General features: G+C 46.6%; 3 protein-coding genes across 3 annotated transcripts; 2 read left to right on the top strand and 1 right to left on the bottom strand.

Moving 5' to 3' along the window:
- Positions 1 to 73: 73 nt before the first annotated feature.
- Positions 74 to 379, top strand: QC763_600090 (uncharacterized protein; the record flags this gene model as incomplete). The annotated part of the gene is made up of 1 exon (XM_062913867.1): positions 74 to 379. The coding sequence occupies one exon, from the start codon at positions 74 to 76 to the stop codon at positions 377 to 379; it is 306 nt and encodes a 101-aa protein (XP_062763118.1).
- A 16,401-nt stretch (positions 380 to 16,780) lies between these two features.
- On the top strand, positions 16,781 to 17,173 carry QC763_0095620 (uncharacterized protein; the record flags this gene model as incomplete). The annotated part of the gene is made up of 1 exon (XM_062906308.1): positions 16,781 to 17,173. One exon carries the CDS (start codon positions 16,781 to 16,783, stop codon positions 17,171 to 17,173), a length of 393 nt encoding a protein of 130 aa, XP_062763119.1.
- Positions 17,174 to 18,248: 1,075 nt separating this feature from the next.
- QC763_0095630 (uncharacterized protein) lies at positions 18,249 to 19,385 on the bottom strand (the record flags this gene model as incomplete). The annotated part of the gene is made up of 1 exon (XM_062906309.1): positions 18,249 to 19,385. The coding sequence occupies one exon, from the start codon at positions 19,383 to 19,385 to the stop codon at positions 18,249 to 18,251; it is 1,137 nt and encodes a 378-aa protein (XP_062763120.1).
- Between the last annotated feature and the right edge of the window lie 1,503 nt (positions 19,386 to 20,888).

The following is a 20,888-nucleotide window of genomic DNA, read 5'->3' on the forward strand; positions in this document are numbered from 1 at the left end:
ACAACCACGACAACAACAACAACAACAACAACAGACGAACACCTCGGCCCAATCAGTGGTCCCACCGCTCAAGATGGACAGCAAATCCCAAGTTTCAACTGCACAGAACAACAACACGAAGAGATTCTCTCTAGAGTCTGAGTCTTCCGTCGGGCAGTTTACCCTGAAAGAGGGACAATCCTCAGGCGAGACCAAGCCAAAGAAATCCAGCAGACTGAGCAAATTCTTGTCGAAGATGCAAAGCCCTGCCGTCCGAAACGGCGCGCAGATGCAAGAGAAGGACAAGGAGGAAGAGAAGCGCACGGGGGTAAAGAAGAAGGATAATTCGGAGAACCCGTATGTGACGGAGTTGATGTCTGACTATCGCTATGTGCTTTGATGCTAGCTATGGTTCACAATGTGAGGAGTTAAGGATGGGGACGGGAGCGGTGGTACGCTGCATAGATAAGGTACCTATGAGCTAGAACCAGGGTTTGAATAGGCCATCTTGTAGATATCAAAATTCCCGTGTTCATTGATGAAGTACGGAACTGTCCGAGGTCCCTTGCACTCCATTGTTATGGACCATCTTGCTTTGGGCTACAATAGGTAGACATAGCCTATACCTGGAAACGGAAGGAAGGAGAAAGATCTGATGCCTACAAACTGAGAACTCGTCGGTCTTCTTAAGCAAGATATATAGACGTTATATCCCTCCCAAACCTCTTATTAAGAAGGCTCACCATTAACTACCTAGTTATACAAAACTGCCTACTTACTTACTTACTTTGGGCTAGTAATTCTTTTATTATCCCAGCCACAAAGCCTTTAATCCAATTATATTGAAGTCTGGTCCAAACACTTTGAAGCTCTGATCCAAGCCCTTTAAAGCCGTTATCCTAGCTTGATATAAACGTAATCTAAGCATTCGAGCAACTATATCCAAGCTCGGCATCCCGATAAATATGCCCCATGTCCAATTTAGGCAGTCTCTTTCATTTATAGCAATAACCAGGTATTAACCGGATTATGAATTCCACTAGATGGGTCAAAGTTAGCTAGAGCTCGCGAAGATGAAGATATGTTTACCTACACGAGACTCTGGGCCAATAGAAAAAAAAGCGAAAAGAGGCAAAATACCGTGAGCGTTTAATGTCTGCCTCCGGCTTGACTTCACTTGCCGATTTGCAAGCCTTCCGGTGGTTTTCCGGCCCGGTTTTTGGTAAAATACAGGGACTAACTTAACACTTTCACTACTATAACCCAGCTATCATCAGTATCTATAGGGGAAAAAAAAAACCTTACAGGCCTTGGCAAGTCGGCAAGTCAAGCTTACCCTGGGCTTGAATTGACTTGCATAAAAGTCCGGCCGGTTTGGCTTGGCTTGTTGCCCACCCTGGCAGGGCGCGCAGTACCTACCTGGTCAGGCAGATTGGTAGAGCCACGTGTCGAGCTGACTCCGGCCACCGGGTGCGGTACTCCCATGAAATCAGCATCAGATCTTTCAGGGAGGCATTGACTTAGCTACGTCGCGGGAAGGTTCCCGTGGAAAGTAGGACGAACAGGGGAAGTTGTGGTACTGGTACTGTGGCGAGGTTGAGGGCATAGGCATCACCATGCCCATGAGAGTTTTGAACCCTGTTAGCGTGCTGGCTTGTTAAAACATGGCAGGATAGAGTCACGGCTCAAGGTTTAAACGCTAAGACAGATCCTGGAAGATGTGCATGAGACAACAATATAAATAAGGTAAGGTGTGGGGCGTGGGCCAGGCCCACTGCCTTGCTCTTCTTCTTGCCTTGCAGCCAGAACCACTGCCTTTTCCTCACCAACTCACCAATATACAACCACGTATTGTCCACACTTCGTTGCCTCCGACATAAGGTGTGTGACGATGGGATGTCGTCAAGTGGGACTGTCAAACTGTTGCCCATGACCTTTCCTCCCTGAATGGTTACCCTCGCCACTACCGACAACAATGAGTCCCTCAACGAATGTGACCCGCACAACTTGCAACAGCTCTAGGACCGCCATATTCCCTTTTTTTCAAACGCCCCCCCCACCTCTGCGACTTGCAATTTTGCATCGTTCCCTGATGAGGCCTGCTTACACTCCTCCGCCCTCCAAGCTGGATCAGACGGGATAGACGGAGGGACCTTGGAGATCTCTCCGGGCCTGTTGCGCCCGTCACAGATGGGAGCTCTGACCCCCCTGTCTCGTCTTCCCTTTCCCCATACTCCAGCGGTGAATTTTGCACGATAACCTTGAAAGCTTGTTCCCTGGAGTTGGACAGAATGCCGCTTTGATTTATCGTCCTCTTGACCTCCCCGGCAAAAGCTGTCGAGTTCGACATGACGACGGCAGCGTTGAAGTTTTCGGATAATGGTGAGCCCCTTTTGTGTAGTGTGTATCCTTTGACTGTCGCCACGGGGGTCCTCCCCGTGGCTGGCGTCCGCATGTGTCGGATCATGCCCTCGATTCGGGCTCGCTTTGGTTGAAACCCCTTTTCAACATCTGGATCGAGATTGAGGACATCGTAATTACCGAAACGAAACGGACTACTTCCAGTTGCGCTTGATGACGACGTCGGGCGATACAATTCTTCTGTATACGGGGGGCGACGGGCAACTGGATGTGCCTTTAGAGGGGGGGGGGATTGTCGGCATTGGTATCATTGCTTGTTGTAATCTTGTCGATGTTTCGACATGCATCGCCAGCTCAGCGCATCGCTGCTGGACAGAGTGTCATAATTATAGTCATATTCTGATGCGATGAGCTAAGGTAGCACAAATTGAGAAGCGGCTGAGAAGGAAGGAGAATTCTCTTGAAAGAAGATGGGATGAAAGAGGATAAAATCTGACCTGGTACAAACATGAAATTTCTGCGAACTGTACATTACCTATTTATACTGTGAGATCGGTCTTCCTCACATCCCATTACGGAGTATGTACCGGAGCTCATTTCCCAGACGTTGTCGGTTGGGGAGTGCCACAGCCGGACGGCGTGCCAATGAGACAAACCCGATCAGCACATCGGGTGGGGTGGAATCCAGGGACAGACCCTCATTGCGGCCAGTGTTTCCGTCTGGAATCACCCTCGTGCTCAACTGCCCTGGGTAGCATCGCTGAGTAGGGAGTGTATCACAGCTGCGGCTTGCCTCCCCACAATGAGCCAAGTATGTCCAGGCCCGAGGCACGTTCTGCGCATGATGGTTCGTTACTAGAGTGATGTATCAGCCTCGACGACGTGTCAGGAATGTGTTAGCCTTCAAGTCAATAATCGGCTGCCAGACTCTGTCTTTGCCTTACAAGACCGCGATCCCCTCAACAAAGTTTTTTTTTCCCTTTCTTTTATTTTTTTGATAACTCTTTGGTTGGTATCAGTCCTTGTACCGCCCAAAAAATACCCAGCTAGCAGCTGGCGCAGTCATGATCGCCAACGGGCCTCATGCTAATGATGAGACACGAAGCACCGCTGCACTAGGGCGGCGTGATATGTATTGTTCGGTCGAGGGAAATTTTCTGCCGTTTTCGGACTCGCTTGCAGGGTGTGTGGTTAATAAGCGGCACCCCACCCCTCCTCTCATTTTAACAAATTTATTTTCGGCTTTGGTTAAAAATAATTTTCATTCTGCGTAGGGATCACATTTTAACTCGATTCAAAATTAGTTTACAGTTTCTAAAATATCAGGAGACGGTAACTATAAAAGCTTTAAGCTATATCCATTTAATGCCGTTTAATTCATTTACTACACTCCCAGTCTCCCATTTTATATTCGTATTCTTAATAGCTTCGTACCTACCTAATTCCTTAGCATTAGCCGCTACTATTACAGGCCTATTTACCGTAGTAAAATCATTGTGGGAGCTGTTTTGTATAATAAAGAAGAAATATAACTAGCATATACTAAAAAATTAAGCAAACGATATTATTATAAGACTACGTAAGGCTTTATAAGACGGTAGGATTTCCCATTAAAATTATAATTTCTAGAAGAAAAAGGTTATAATTACTATCTGGAAATAAAACCGTATATTAAATCTATTACAAGTATATTTAAGTATATATATTTATTATCTATTTTAGGATCTACCCTTCTCGATATTAATCTTATTTTTTATAGGATTAAATAGAGGGGGTCTATATAAATAAGTCGTAAATGATAAAGTTCGATAGATTATTTTAATTAGCTTTAAATTAAAATAATAGAAACCGTTTTTAAAACTTCCGGTATTATAAAAATAAGCTATAAATTAAATCGAACTTACTTTTCTAATCTAAACGTTACCTTCGGAAAGAAAAAAAATAATAAAAAACTGCCTACTTTTTATACGTTATTTGCTGTTAAAATAAGTGCTATTGAGGCCTGTAAATATAGGCTTAAATAGCTATCGGCGCAGTACACTGAGAGCGAAGAAGACTTTGACTGCAGCATTCGACAGTTGCCGTGGCACTGAAGGAAGGAGGATTACAGGGGCGGCGCCCTATAATATATAGAAGAGAATCACTGTAATATAGGCTTGTGAGGCACTAATAAGTGTGATGAACCAGTATATTAATTGAACCTTATAGACTAAAAAATACCACAGTGGATAAGGTGTGAGGCAGAGGTCTTATAGGCCATCGGCTTCTTACTTGCTCCCCGAGGGTAGCTCCGTTCCCGGGCCTGAACGCGCGTTTCCCGGGCCCGAACGCCCGCTAAGTGCGCTATCTAAATATAAGGTTAGGGGCCACGTTACAGGCCACGTTGCCGCTACCGTTTAGCTACTGCAGGCCACGTTGCCGCTACCGTTTGACCACTGCAGGGCACTAGCCTTAGCGCTCGGCCTTTTGGGACCTCGGATTGCTTCCGGAGGCCGAGCCTCCGCTCCGGTAACCGCAGTTCCTAAACACTGCTGATTCAAGCCATCGTTTTGCCTCTAAGGCCCTGTAATATATAGGGCTTAGATACACTTTAAAATCCACAAACAAAAGCTGTATTTTAATAATATACTTTAATTACTTAAATAAGTAAAAAGAATTCCATTAACGATATTTAAACTAATTAAAACTTAAGTAAATAAAAAGACTCGGTTCTAAATTACGGCTAAATAACTATAATATAGAGCTAAAAGAACCTCGGTAGAAATCGAACCTATACTTTCGACGTATTAATTAACATACTATACGTTATATTATAAAGTTAATAAATATAAAAGAATTTAGGCTTAACAAATACTATATACCTTTACTATTAAAAAAAATTAAAGACGTATTACTAAGGTTAATATAAAAGAAAAATCGATATTTAAATTTATAAAGTTATATTTATAAACTTAAATACCGAAGAACCTTTACGGGAATTAAATCCGCGTCTTTAACGTAATAGTCGACGTATTATTGTTAACGTATGGGTACTACTAAGTGCCCTACTTACTGCCCTACAGATTGATATTACAGTGGGCAGTACTGCTGAAAGTAGTAAGAGAACCTCTTAGCCACTGTGGCCTAAGGCCTAGTTAATAGATACCAGAACCTTCTAAAGTAGCTACAAGCTTACGTAGTAAGTTGCCACAATAGTGTAATTTATAGGGCACCTTTGCTACTAAAGGTTCTATAGATTTCCGTGGGACTACACTAGACCCACCTAAGCCCACTAAATACCCTAAATGGTATAGGGGCTTCTGGGGCCTACAGGACCCATAGTAGGCCTACGAAGGCCTATATATAAACCTCTCCTCTCTCCTGTAAAATAGTTATTTTCTTTCTCTCCTTAAAGGGACAAAGTTTAAAGTTACGGCCTAAGGCTAATAGGCCAAGGCCAAAGGCAATAAAGGCTATTTTATTCTTTATACCTTACTGTATTACAGTGCTTTACCTTCCTTCGGCACTGCCGTCGTATCCTCCCGCTTCCGTTTGCGCACTGCTGTATTTTTACAGCAACCCTGTATAGGCTCTATATTATAGGCCTATCAGGACTTCGTAGCTAACAATTATATTAATATATATTTAACTAAAGAAATTTATTATAAACCGCGATATTAAATTTATATTAAAGTTTTAAAGGGTATTAATAACGAGGCTAAAGGTAATAAATAAAGTATTTTCGGTTTATTACCCTTAAATAAACGGTTAAACGGAACGGTTTAATTAAATCGTAAAATAATATTTACGGAATTATATTAATTTCGAATAAAATAATTAAGTTAAACTATTACTTATAATATAATTAATATATAATATATTATTAATTAAAACGATTAAAGCTATATTATTTTTCGCGAATTTCGGTTACGAAATAAACCAACGGTTAAAGTACCTAAGGCTAAAGTTAAAGTAAGTAAAATATATATTGGTTTGGGGTGCGGCCACAGGCCTGAGGGTTTGAGTAAGGAAGTGGGGCTCTCGGAGGATTCGGAGGTTCAGGGGTCATGTATATAAGCGGTCTGCTTCGGACATTCTGTTTTAGAGAGATCATCGACTTTTATTTCTTCATATTTTTGTGCCTTGCACGCGTGCAGGCAATTCTGGCCCTCTGATCAGGCCGATCAGGTGCTTATTATGTGGTCTGCGAGCCCATAGAGTCTTTTCTTTGTCCTACGTGGAGTGCGGCCTGCGAGCGAGCTACTGTCACGGAGGTGCGCTCATTCATACACCCTGTTGAGGGTATATTTGTGGTGTTGTGGTTGGTTTGTGTGTTTTCTCACCATTTCAAATGGAGGTCGTGCCCAGGTTGAGCAAAGCTCAGGGTCCAAACTGGACTCAAAAGTCCTGGGTGCTGGAGGAAGTGCGAAGCCACGAACGACAACAAGCACCGACAACTTCACTGAACCCCGCGAGGTTCGACAGAAACAATTCATGTCCGTCTGATCAGACGTACATCTTTCATCATGGGTCAAACACCGAGCTTTCCACCTGCGTGTGGAGAGTTAAGTGTGTGGTCCGGGTGGGACCTAGCAGTGAACTAAGAGCACTGGTCGAGATTAGCTCGTTAGCGGATCTTATCTCGGCGGCAACCATCAAAGTTCTCTCTTATCTTTGGCTGGGAGGAATCCTCCTGGCGTGTTATTTGGCGGTGGTGAGCAATCGAGGGGGTTTCCGGGTTAACCTGACTCAGGACAACGGGGACTCAGAAGCAAAGAAAGAGGGATACTCTCCTTCTGATCTAAGTAAAAGTAACTCATTCCTACTTACCAAAGTTGCAAAGGACAACCGTCTTCCTGTTTCCAACAACACATACAAGGAAGAAGCCATACCACCAACGCAAACGCAACAGCAATCATTGACTATCGACATGTCCGATAATATCCCGCCTATCGCCTCAGCTAGCCTTCCCAGCAATGGCCAAGTGTACCAAGCTCCTACGGCTCGTTCCGTGGTAGAAACGGTCAGCCCAGTAGCTAAGTTCCCGGAATCATCGCCATTCGTCCTCTCCCCAACTGCGGACCATGCTCGCCATGAAGATACTGGGACCCCTCGCCCTCTTTCTGATCAAGGTGGCCCAATTCCAAAGAGCCGTGACCAGAGTCTTTCAAGATCTTATCCCACAGGTGTGTCGGCCATACCTGGACGATATCGCAGTGAAAGGGCCAAGGTGGGACTACAATGGTGAAGAAGAGAGGCCAGGAGTTAGGAAGTGGGTCCTGGAGCACTTGAAGAATATCGACGCAGTCTTGCTTAACTGTGAGCTTGCAGGAGCCACCATTGCAGCCGTGAAATCCCTTTGGTGCAGACGAGAAACTGTTATCCTTGGCTATTCCTGTACACCGGACGGACGCCTCCCTGATCAGACAAAGATAGCGAAGATAAGGGAATGGCGAACTTGCCACAATCTGAAGGATGTTCGCGCCTTCCTGGGGATCACCGGCTACTATCGACTATGGGTACCGCTCTTCAATCTGATCGCAGTCCCACTGTATTTCTTGATGAGGAAGGACACGAGATGGGAATGGACGGAAGCTCAACAGGGTGCGATGGAGTGGCTTGCCTTTCTGATCACAGAAGCACCGTGTCTGGCTTCTCTGACGTTTGATAATGACCGTTTCGGTAGAATTTTTGTTATTTTTGATGCAAGCTTGACCGGGTGGGGAGCGGTGATTGAACAAGTAGGACCTGATGGAAAACGGCACCCTTGTCGGTTTGAGAGTGGTATTTGGAGCCCGGCTGAACAGAGGTATGATGCCACCAAGAGAGAGTTGAGAGGACTGTTGTATGCTTTGAGGAGATTTAGAAGGTATCTTTTCGGGGTGCACTTTACGGTGGAAACGGATGCTCAAGTGGTGGTCCACCAAGTCCAGGGGCGGCTAGTGACGTTCCCGGCGCCTTAATGATGAGATGGCTGGGATGGATTAGACTCTTCGACTTCACTATTGTTCATATCCCTGGGAGCAAGAACCTTGTGGCAGACGCACTATCGAGAAAGCCACCTGGCCCCTCTGATCTGAGGGAGAAGGAGTTGGAACCAGACATTGATGATGAGGTTGACGCAAGGATCTGGAAGAACGACATCCAGGAAGTGAGTGTCTGGCGGGTGAACATCAGGAAGAAGAAAAAGGAAATTATTGGGCAAGGCCCCTACTTGAACGGACTGTGGTCTCCTTACTCCCATGCTATCGCCGAGTTCCTCGCGACTGGTGCGGAGCCAAGGGCTAGGACGAGGTTTGACGTTCAGACCATCAAGAATGACGCCCTGAAAATGATTCTCGAAGACGGAGTTTTGTTCCTTAAGCCAAACAAAGGAGGCTTTCCCCCCAGAAGAATTGTTGACCCTCTGATCGAGCGAGAAAGAGTCTTCAATGCGTGTCACAACGAGATGGGCCACAAAGGACGAGAAGCTACCTACGCCCGAGTAGTAGAAAACTACTACTGGAAGGGTATGTACGCTGACGTCGAGGCTTGGATCAAGACATGTAGGCAATGTCAACAATGGAGCCCGAAGCGTTGGGAGGACTGGCACTTATACACTGAACCTTTGGCTACCCCATTTGCGAAGTGGCATTTAGACGTTCAATTCTTACCAACGGCTTCCGGAGAAAAAGCCTACCTTCTGGAGGCGAGGGATGACTTGACTGGGTATCCAGAAGCGAAGGTCTTGAACTCAGGCAAGGCTTCTGGGGTAGAGAACTTTATCTTGCACGATATCATCCTCAGATGGGGTCACCCTCTGATCGTGGTAGTGGACGGCGGATCGGAATTTAGGAAGGAAGCTGCGGAGATTTTGGAGAGGTTGGGAGTTCTCCGGGTAGTGGTCTCACCTTACAACGCAAGAGCAAATGGAGTGACAGAGTCTGGTCACATCCCAATTGCATCAATGCTGGCAAAAATGACGGACGGGACGGGGAAGAATTGGAAGCAGTGGCTCCCTTATGTGTTGTTTGCTGATAGGACCACGACACGAGGTATTCATGGGTACAGTGCTTTCTATCTAGCACATGGGTTTAACCCCATTACGCCGATCGAAAAGGACGTACCGTCATGGAGAGTCGTCCAGTGGGAAAAGATTGGCTCCGACAGATCAGGGAGAGACTGGAAGGAGAGAGCGGCTATGGATTTAATAGAGGCAAGGGCGAGACTGTTGAAATCACAGGAGATGAATTTGACTCTGGTAGCTGAGAGGGTTGGCATGGCAAGACAGAAAGCTGCGGCGAGAAAGAACAGGAAAGGGATTCGCAGCATCAGGCCTGAGAGCAGCATGATCAGAAGGGGGGACTTGGTGTTGGTGTATAAAATGGATAGAAAGTTGGATATGAGTGTGGTAAGGAAGTTACAGTACCGCTGGGACGGCCCTTTCAGAGTGAGAAAGGTTGAACCAGGCAACACTTGCTACTTCCTGGAAACGTTGGATGGGGTGCCGTTGCGAACTTCTTATACGCCAAACAGGGTAAAGAAGTTTTTTAGGTTGGAAGACGTGTATGTAGATGAAGAGGATATGGACATGCAGCCAGGACTAGGGAGAGTTGAGCAGGTGCCTGGGAATAGGGTGAAGGAAGGTGTGGATATGGTGGAAGATGAGGATGAAGAAGAAGAGATAGTGGAAGAAACACCAGGGAGGATGATGACCAGGGGGAAGACTGAGATGGAACGGAAGAATGCTGAGATGCAGAGGAGATTTGAGAAGGGCAAAAGCATAGAGGTGGTCTTGAAGAAGGGTAGACCAGAGGACTTCTTGGGTGATCAGGGGGAGACGATGACGAGGACGTTACAGTTGCTATTCTTTAAGAGGGTACTGAAGCTTATGTTGTGAGAACAGAGCTGTTGGAGCTGTCTGTTCTCAAAAGGGAGGAAAGACACTAAGGGAGGTGACTGTTTGGGGTAAAGATTATTGTATTACATTTTTCTGGTTTTTATTTTTTCTTTTCTTGTCATTTCTTTTTTCCTATCTCCTTTTCTCTTTATGCTCCTCCCTCTGATCAGAGGTAGAGGAAGATTATTCCTTTTCTTTTCTCTCCTTCTTCTTATCCAGCTGCTGTTTCCTAAGCGCTTTGTACTCAACCCGCTGTTCTTCCCACTCCTGGTCCCAATCAACTTTCTCACCACCAGGAATCAGGCTCACTGCACCACGATCCAATTTCGACAATCCACCACTGCCGAGATCCTCGAAGTAATAGCTGTCCTCATCAACACTGGACCATGAGCAATGGATACCCTTATGCCAGCAATTCCCACATTTCCAATCGAAGTCTTTTCTTCCCACGCAGCCAAAGTATGGCCACATCACCTTGGTCTTGGTCCCATCGGGAAACGTCACGAAAGACCGACGATAGCTCTGATCGCACTCATCGCAAGGATTGGCATGACTGAATCCCGCATATTAGTGTCGGCCAAAGCCTGATCAGAAGGGCAGCACTTACAGCAACCCGGTGGCCTGGACAAATAAGCCTTTGGAGCGATGAGCCCGCTTGACGATTTCGAAGAGCCAACGCCCGAAGAACCACCCGTTGGACCGTTCGACAAAAACCCGCCTAACTGAACTGCTCGATAACACCTTGGAGATGTGATCAGTGACAGTCCTGTCCGCACCAATGTCCTTGAAAAACATCTGCCACTCTTTCTTACCCCCCTTCTTCGTCAGATCAGGGAGGAACCACTCAAGGTAGAGGGGAGCCGCCACGTGGCTGGGATCTAGAGGGGAAATCTTGAGGTACCAAAGAGCAGCCTGATGGGGGAGAGAGATATCGTGATAAGCATTAGCTCCTTTGGGCATGATGGAGTCGTGAATGCAAGTAGGACGTCGGACCCAGACGTGCCTCTTATAGGCAACGCCTTGATTGTTGGGAGCGCGGGTGAGGTCAGTGGGACGATGAGTGAGGGTAGCAAGCAAAGGCTCCTGAGTAGAGTCAATGGCAACCTCGGACCAGTCGTACGCTGCAAGGTCGAGGACTCCCTCGACCTGACTAGGAAGTTTCTTGGTAAAAGAGGTTGTGGACACTTGAGTAGTGAGATCGTCGACCACCTGATCAGACGGAGCAGCAGGTTCCCCGAAAGAAGAGGCCATTGTGAGGAAGCAGTCAATAAGTATTGGAAAAGATGAGGAGTGAGTGGGAGTGAGGAGAACTAGCACGGGTATTTATAACCAGAGGATAGGACTGTGCAACCTGTCCTACAGGCCTTAACAGGAGGGAGACTCAACAGGGTGCTCTTTCCTTCTCAGACGGCTTACGCAAATATCGGATGATCGTGCCTTGCAAGCCAGGCAGACAGCGAAGAACAAAGACTCACCATTTACGTGGCCTAAGGCAGGAAAAGGAACGCCAGCTTTTCTTCCCTCTCGACAACCCTCTGATCACAGATCGCACTACACGCTGCTCTCTCTCAATTTCTCACAGAACAATGTCATCAACGCTTTTTCCGAAGTCCATTCACGATATGTCGTGGGAAGAATTTACCGCTAGCAAGGAATTCGGCCCTCCCAATGATCTCGTCAAGGAGATTATGCGGAAAGCGCGCCTTCAAGGTATCGATAAGGTCTATGGCTCTGGCCCCCCGCGCGGTATCTTCCTTCCTCAAGGCGATGACACTCTCTGGCCTGTTCGCTTCGGCCTTGACCTGGTTGCCGACCCAGGAGATCATATTGTGGGAAGACGGCCTGACTGGATCAACACTACTTTCGTGGAGCAATTTTCGATTGACACTATCAAGTATCTTTTTCCTGGCTTGAGAATAACGACACCCCCTGATCGGACTCACATCTACGGTATCCATGTGGCCTCCCTCACTTGCGCAATGTATGACCTTCAAGGTCAATTAGAGGCCAAGCAGTGGCTCACTAGTTCGGTCCTTACCTGCGCTCTTCGGTACTCTCTTCAGGGAATCCTCGAGCGTTGTGTATGGATCCCTGGAGAACCTTTGAACCCTGTTATGATGAAGTCGTCGATGCGCTTTTTCCTGCCTAACGACAACCACAACGCCTTTGACCGACGATACTGGGTCCTCCCCATTCATGTCAATACCGGAAGCCACTGGGCAGTGGGCATCTACGACGTTGCTACTGGCATTTTGGTTTATATGGACTCGTCGAAGGATTGGAAGGGGTATCAAGCGGACGCCATTTCTTGTTTGGTATCTTACATCCGTCATGCTTTCCAATGCAACCTTGACGTGAAAGTAAGGAGGCCAGCCTGCGGTGAACAGGGCGGGGCGTGGGAATGTGGTCTTTGGGTCTTGGAGCATTGCCGTACCTACTTTCAGGGAGGTGCTTCGTACAGTGAAGAGGAGGATTTGACGGTAGTGAAGGCTTGGAGAGGTGATCGTTGCTACAGAGACTGCAAGACCATGGGCGTTGCAGGGAAGAAGATGATGAGGTTGTGGATGGCTTATGTGAAGAGGTCTTTGGGGTGTGAGCCTGATCAGAGGGTGCGTGATAAGAAATGGAGGAGGAGGGGCTTGGAGGACTTGATGGATGCGGAAGGATTCCACCTACCAAGCACCCTCTCATCGCCATTCAAATCCCCACCACTTCCCCGGTTTGCTTCACTCCTTGGTTCTCCGTTGGCTCTGGTTACCACTGCTGAGGGAGATGAGTGTGTCGTGGGTCTTCCCTCTGATCACGAAGAGTTTGGACCATATAGCGTGTCAAGCGACTCTCAACGACCAAGCAGGGTGGCAACTCCTTTTGGGCTCCGTACTCCTGTGACGATGGACTCGCCGCTTCTCTCTGGGCCAGTAATTGCCCGGCCCCCTACTTATGACCACTCAGGGTCGCCAACAACACACTTTTCGCCTGATCACACACCTTGTTTCATGGGATGGGAGTGGGCTCCTGGAGTTCCTCAGAGACGAAGGGAGGAGATCGTCAGGTCGCCGGTTATGATGGCTCGACAGGGACGGAGGTATGCTCTGAGATCCGAGAAGTGAGGGTGCTCTCTCTCTGATCAAGGGAGAATGGATGAGGAGTGGCAGGATTAAATTGTTTTCTCTTCTTTTTGCTAAATAATGTTTTCTTTTCGCTTGGAAGGGATGTTTTTTTCTTGTGTACGCATTTGCCCACTGGTTTGTAGTGGTCAAATGCGAAGGGAGGTTTGGTTTGGGGTGCGGCCACAGGCCTGAGGGTTTGAGTAAGGAAGTGGGGCTCTCGGAGGATTCGGAGGTTCAGGGGTCATGTATATAAGCGGTCTGCTTCGGACATTCTGTTTTAGAGAGATCATCGACTTTTATTTCTTCATATTTTTGTGCCTTGCACGCGTGCAGGCAATTCTGGCCCTCTGATCAGGCCGATCAGGTGCTTATTATGTGGTCTGCGAGCCCATAGAGTCTTTTCTTTGTCCTACGTGGAGTGCGGCCTGCGAGCGAGCTACTGTCACGGAGGTGCGCTCATTCATACACCCTGTTGAGGGTATATTTGTGGTGTTGTGGTTGGTTTGTGTGTTTTCTCACCATTTCAATATATTTTATAATAAGCTTAAATAAGAATTAAAGTTTATAAAGGAAAGGATACGGAAATACTATAATATTAAAAGGTTTAAAGGACTTTACCTTAAAGAAAGAAATATAATATTCCTTTCTATATATAATTTATATATTAAAAGATTTAGTAAAAAGCTAAATTATAAAAGAATAAAACTATTTAAAGTTAAAAGGAAAATATCGAAAACGGTATTCGAATTAGAGCTACCTAATATAATACGTTTACGGTTATATACCTTTTATATTTCCCTTTTAAAACCTATACTATATATAAGTAAAGTTAATATATAAGTAATAACGGAAAATAAATAAAAGAAGTACGATATAAAAAAAAATACTAAATTTATAGTTTAATAAAGGTTAATTAAAATATTTAATTAATTAATTAAAATATTTAATTATAAATAATTTATAGGAATTATAAATATATTTTAACTATTTAAATAAATAAAAAGAATTTTACTAACGATATCCGGACCGACCGAAATTTAAATAAGTGAAAAGATTTAGCCCCGGTTTATAATTAAATAGCTATAAGATAGAGCTAAAGAACTTCGGTAAAAATGAAACTTACGCTTTTAACGTAATAGTCGATATACTATATACTATACTATAAAGTTAAAAAGTATAAAGGAAACTAAATTTAAATAATATTACGCGCTTTAAGTACTTTAAGAAATAAAAAGCGTACTATTAATAGTATTTAACGTAATAAGAAAGGAAGGACCGATTAGGTTAAAGTCGAAAAAAAAATCGGAAAGCTAATTAAGGCCTAAAGAAAGGTCCGGGACGTAAAGAGATTACGGAATAGTATTTTAAATAGCGTCTGGCCGCGCAGAAGTACCTAGTAAAGAAGTAAGAGGTACCGTAGCGGCAGACTATACTACTTAGGTATCTTCTTCCTAAATACCCCACGCGAAAAGACGCTTCTCGCGAGTACGGAGGGAGCAGTATATTTATTTTACCCGGATAAGCTAAGCAGTTAGTTATAAAAGCTAATTTTTAAGCCTTTACTCTTTACGCTCGAACCTATCTTGCTTTTCTATTATTCGGATTACTATCGAACAGTTAATTATAATATAAAAAGAAAAGGAAAATATATTTACAAGCGGAACTAATATTAGACCCGTTATATAGAATTTTACGGCGTATATATTCGGCGTACCGTAAAGACTCGGGAGCTATAATATAAGGGGTTCCGGAAGTAAAATAAGTAAAATATAGTATTACGGTAATACTATAACGGTAAATTCGAGAGAAAAGGGCGAAGGATTATTTAGTTTTATAATAACGTTTCTATACGCGGTTAAATATAATAAGCGGTAAAGTAAAAAAAAAAGGAAAGACTTACGATATCGTTAACGTTAGAAGAAAACTAAGCCACAAGGGCTTCGGCCTAGAGAAGGAGTATTATATTACGGTTCTGGAAGATAGTAGGGCCACGAGGACCAATCAAGACTGAACCGCGCCATCGGGCGGGACTCACGGTCTAGAAAATCAGACGGACCAATAAGATAGGGACCGGGGACCGCGGCGGGGCTTACGGTCCACGGTCCAGTATCGGCCAATACGGAGCGGACCGAGGACCGTATGCAAGATAACGGTCCACGGTCCACGGGTCTATATATACGGAGGAACTGGCTGGTGTAGATAGACAGTTCCGCAGTATGCAATACAAGTTACAATCGTTAGTATTAGACTATTGTGATTAAGATAAGTCATTGTTGTACACTGTTTAGCTGTACCGAACTAGGATTGTTCAGAAGTGCCTTCAACCAGTATCCCTTTCAGAGGTTCTGGATAGGGGTTCGTCACACTTAGCTATAGACAGTGCTGTTTCGAGAGATTGTCCCTCGAGAGCTTCGGACTGAAAGCTGGACAGGCAGAAGCTAACTAGTTAAGCTACTGCGGTAAGGGATAGCCGGTCGGTTCAGTCGTTAGTCGGCTCGCCCACATCGTCGGCCGGCAGGCACGGATGACAGTACAGCGTTTGCCAATCATCTCTGTCAATGTAGAGGAGTAGCAAGCACCGGCCCGCAGCAACATATGTCTGTCAGCCATCAGCGAAGCCTTGACGTGTCAGTCTCATCAGATGAGGAGAAGTACCTTAATCTTGCACAGAGCGTAGATATCGAGTTAATATATGCGGGGTAAATGTGGTAGTCGCGTCGAGGGGGAGAGGAGATGGGGTCTGGTTTATGTAGATATGCGGAAGTCAAGCGCGAGGTTAAGCAGTAGTCCTGCCACGCCTGTTACGGCTGGCAGGTTCTCTGAGGCAAAGGACTACAGAAAAGAAAGGCTCCGCCAAGCCAGAGCTTGCAGAGCTTAGTGGTGCAAGTTGGTGGGGCGCTTAATAAGATAAGGTCCTCGAATGTGGAGCCACGCTGGAAGTGGGGTGCTAACGCTATACCCCCCCCCCCCAAAAACCCTCGCTTCCTAATCCCAATAAAAAAGCGAGCTTTACAAAAAAAAATTGCTGCTTCGAAGACTGGAATTCGTGCTGGACTGCATCACTTGCCTCGCAGTCTTGTCGAAAAGCCTTATTGACGAAGGCTTTTATTGAAAATACTAACAGCCACGTATATATAGTACCATAGGTTAAAGCGCTTACAATCGGAGCTTGAGAAGCTGTAGGGTGGGAAATTTATTAATTCGGCTGCAGTGAAATGATGAGAAAAACACACAAAACAACCACAACACCACGAATATATCCTCAACAGGCTTCTGAATGAACATACCTGCGTGACAGTGACTCGCTCGCAGGCCGCACTAATCCAACCAATCATCTGTGCCACTCAGGACCGGATTTGATGGATATCGACCAACGTCGCCCACTGGCGATATGCTTGTCGGCCATGTCAACCTCGTCAAAGTGCGGGCACCGCAGGACTACCAGATTGGATTCCAATTATATATTGAGGCTATGGTGGCTATTGCGCTCGGGAAGGCACCTGCATTGGAAGTGGTGGAACGGTTGGATCAAGCTGTCCAACTCCGCCAAGCAGCTCTCCGTTTGTTGAACGGCAAACCACCAATTACCTTCAACGCGGAGTCAGAACCAAAGGGTAACGCTCTGCTTGGGGAGTTCTTGCTTGTCCAAGCACAAAGTGCCGCCGAACAGGGCCATATTTCTCGATCGTGGCAGCTTCTAGACCAATGGACACCCGCCTATGTAGCACAGCCCTCTCTCCTTGAAAGCATCATGAGCTTCCGCTTTGACCTGATGAGGGGGAAGCTATGCCGCTACATGTGCAACGGCGGAAAAACTCCCGAAGGCCGCGAATGCACTCTGTGCAACCCGGGTGGAAGTAACTGAGCCGGCCAGGAACTGGTGCGTTGGATGGAGACATGGGTATATGGAACTAGAATACATCATCGCCTTCGCCCGTTTGAAGGTCACAGTCCTTGACTGAATGCTACTAAGATTGCGAATATAGATTCCTCAGTGCTTGCTGCGGTCCCAAGGTTCAAGGTCCCCAGTGCATCTGGTCCACAGTAGTGCTTAGTGCATTTGGGTGCATTTGGTACATTTGGGTGCATTTGGGTGCATTTGGGTGCACTTGGGTGCATTTAGATGCATTTGGTGCCTCTGGGTAGCCTCATCCGAGCCTTGCGCGATACATTGTATAGGGCTTGGTCTGACCAAACTGCACGATGCATATTTTATTTCTTGCCGGTACGCCGTTAACAGTGTCCCAGCTCTGGTTCCAGTCCGTGGATCAGCTCACCGTAGGGAGAATCGAGTGCCGTGCTCAGACGGTTCAAGGAAGACCTTACGTGAATATAAACATACGAGTGGGTGGTGCATTCAATGGCCCTTGTCAACAGGTCTAGAAGAGGGGAGCAATCGCGGCGAGACGATCTCGAGGCTCTATGCCATGTGTGGCTATATTTACTGAGGGGCGGTTTGCCGTTGCAAGGGACGAGGGCGTCTACGAACAAGAGGAAGCACACGCGAATAGGGGAGAAGAAGCAACAGACAACGATTGACGATTTATGTGCCGGCTTCCCGGAGGAGTTTGCTAAGTGTCTTCGGTATATCCGTGGCTTGGATCTTGAGAATCAACCGGATTACGACTATCTACAGAATCTTCTTCCACAGGTGTTGAAAGATGCTGACGAGGTTGATGATGGCGAGTTTGACTGGATGAAGGTTGGGGAAGAGAGGCTCAGAGAATTCTACACTGCATTGCACCAGAGTTCAACCCTGTTATAAAGTTCTCCACTTGATCGACACACTTAGATATTCACAATCTCATCTCCTTACCCCCCTCAACACTCCTTCCCTGCCTCCTCTCGTCTCCATCAAATCACCCCTGACCCTCACCCTCACCCTTACCACAGCCCCTTCCCCTCCCTCTCCTTCACCATGACACCACTCTCCATAACCATCACACTCCTCCTTCCCCACCCTCTTCACCACTCCGCTTGATACGAGTAACCGGCTGGCGGGACCATCTGGTGAGCCAATCATCAATCCTTTGCACACCCTGCCGGTCTCCCTCCACAGCTTCCTGCTTATCCTCGTCAACCCAGCCCGGGGTATAACTACCACCGAAATCAATAAGCCAGGCATCGCCCTCCATATCAACCAAGACATTATCGGGCTTAGCGTCACCCCAAGCCACGCCTGCGCCATGCAAACATTCGACCGAGTGGTGTATTTGCTTAGACCAGCGAAGTCGATCTTCATTTGTGCAGTCCGACCAAGGCGCCAAATCTTCCAGAGTACCCCGATTCTCGATGTAAGTAAGAAGTAGTCCGACTAAACGTGTTCCGGGATAATCCTTCTCGTCGCTATCGAGAGGATAGTGCTGGAGGACATCATCATCATTATCGATAACCAAACCGTGAAGGCGACAGATGCGTACGCCAGCGAGAAAGGACGGGCTTGCCTCGGTATCCGCTAGGATCTTCCTATATGATTGTAGTTCGTAATATCCATGCATTCGACCTGATATCCAAGGCTTGAAGAAGTAGACAGTACCGTCGACAAGGACCCTAGATGGAACTAGCTGCGATGTCCGAGCCAGGACTTGTACATGATAAGACGAGTACTTGTTAAGCTTCGAGTCAAGCAGCGGAGATAAGTGCGGTTGAAGGAAGTCGTTGTCTATATATTCGCCCGGACGTCCGAACTCCTGTCGTGAGAGGGCCGCCTTGAAATGTGGCTGAATATAGCCGCTCTTAGCCACCCTTGCCTCGAGAATGAACCATGGTGGATAGAGATAGCTATGCAGATACTCCGTTGACCCCGTTAATGGAGTTGGGGCTATCTCGGTCATAAGGTCCTCAAATGGTTTTCTGAGACGGTCCGACACTTTGCAACATTCTTCATCCGCATCATCCTTATATAGGATTCGGCATGACTCGTGATGCTGTTTCAAGGCAGAAGGTGAGGCAGCGAGGATATGTGCATGGTAGCAGATGCGGAAGGCGGCGCCTCTATGCCGTACGTAAAGCGTAATATCGCTGTCCAAATTGAATTTCAAATCCCAGGTAGTAGACTCAGTGTAGAAATTCTGCATCGCGATGGTACGTCGTGGGTCTTGTAGATTGGGTAGAAGAACAATACTACTGTTGAGAGAGGAAAACTATAACGGCACTTGGGGAACCTAAATATATAGCTATTTGCCAGCCATTATTCACCGCCTTAACCGCCTCCACCCCACTATAGTTACCAAACAAGGCTGCCTGCATGCAATATTTAGTCACATTGGTGTTACAAGGCCAGCACAGATGCAACTCACCACGCTTAGTTTTTGATTGAACATCTGTAACAACCCTTGTGCGTACAGGCACAAGTGTCGAGACCAGCGGAAACTTCGGAGTTGCACTCGTGGCAATTCCAACCACGCTTTTTGAATGCCTTCGTGCGGCAGCTGCTGTTGTCGCAATGGCCAACTTCATATCGAGTAGTTGTCGTGCGGTTGCCCCCGATGCAGCGCTGCAGTTGACCGTTCATATCAAAGGCAGCAGCTGTGACGGCATACCTACAATCAGTCGCATTGGTAGGTACCCAGAATGAGCCTCCAGAGACATGTTCGCAGATGTACCTTTTTCTAATTAATTGGCACATGTTGCATTCAATGTAGGTTCAGGAAAGCCGCGTGAATAGTGAGGTGGAGGCGTTGATGTCGAAAATTCAAGGGGGAAGAAGATGGAACCCACCATTTATAGACAACGCAGCGTCCTTTTCTTCCAACACTGTCTCTGGCTCATTCATATTTCGCACCACCCAACGCACGACACACGACACACGAATATTTCCGATTTTGGCCTCGAATGCGTCTGTCTGCTCCGATTACCCCGCACAAAAGACAAGGGTGGAAGGCATGGGAATATAGCTCTTCATCACGAAATTCGACTTCAGCGTCAACTGCCGATTGTGTGAATCAGAATGTTAGAGCCTGCAGCATTCTAAATTGATCGTCCAAAATCACCTGACCTTACGAGGGCGTCCATGTAACATGAAATGCCCACAGTCCGCGTGCGCCAGGTTGGCCCCGATCTCTACTGAGCATGGCCTGCTCTTCCATCTCCGAGCAGGCATGAGCTAGAGAAGCCTAAACCCTTTCACCAATCATTTCCACAAAACACGATACAGCGCCGTTACCTTAGGTGCCTATTCTCCGACTTACGAAACGTGTTCCGCCTGCGCACATCTCTGTCTTAAGCATCATGCAACAAATCCCTCAGGGTGACATACGGCGAGAATATTCGCTTACCCGGTTGCGTCAGGTAAAGCTCGAGGCACTCCAGAGGACCAACTATATGAGGCTCCTGGTTTTAATCGGCATTCAAGGATGGATTTAGGCTACCGCGCAGCGCTAGTCGAGGGAATATGGGGGACGAGACTATTTGATGCGACACAGTTTGACCCTTGTGCCCACATTACGACGAGGTAGCTATCAGCTAGACTGACACAAGACTAGCCGCAGGGAAGAACACCAAATCTTTCTGCTCGGTCCTTAGGTGACCAACTGGACACGAGAGACCTTGCAAAAGCTACAGCAAAAGCTTTATGGAGG

This window comes from Podospora pseudopauciseta, chromosome 6, assembly GCF_035222475.1.
Source record: "Podospora pseudopauciseta strain CBS 411.78 chromosome 6, whole genome shotgun sequence".
NCBI lineage: Eukaryota > Fungi > Ascomycota > Sordariomycetes > Sordariales > Podosporaceae > Podospora > Podospora pseudopauciseta.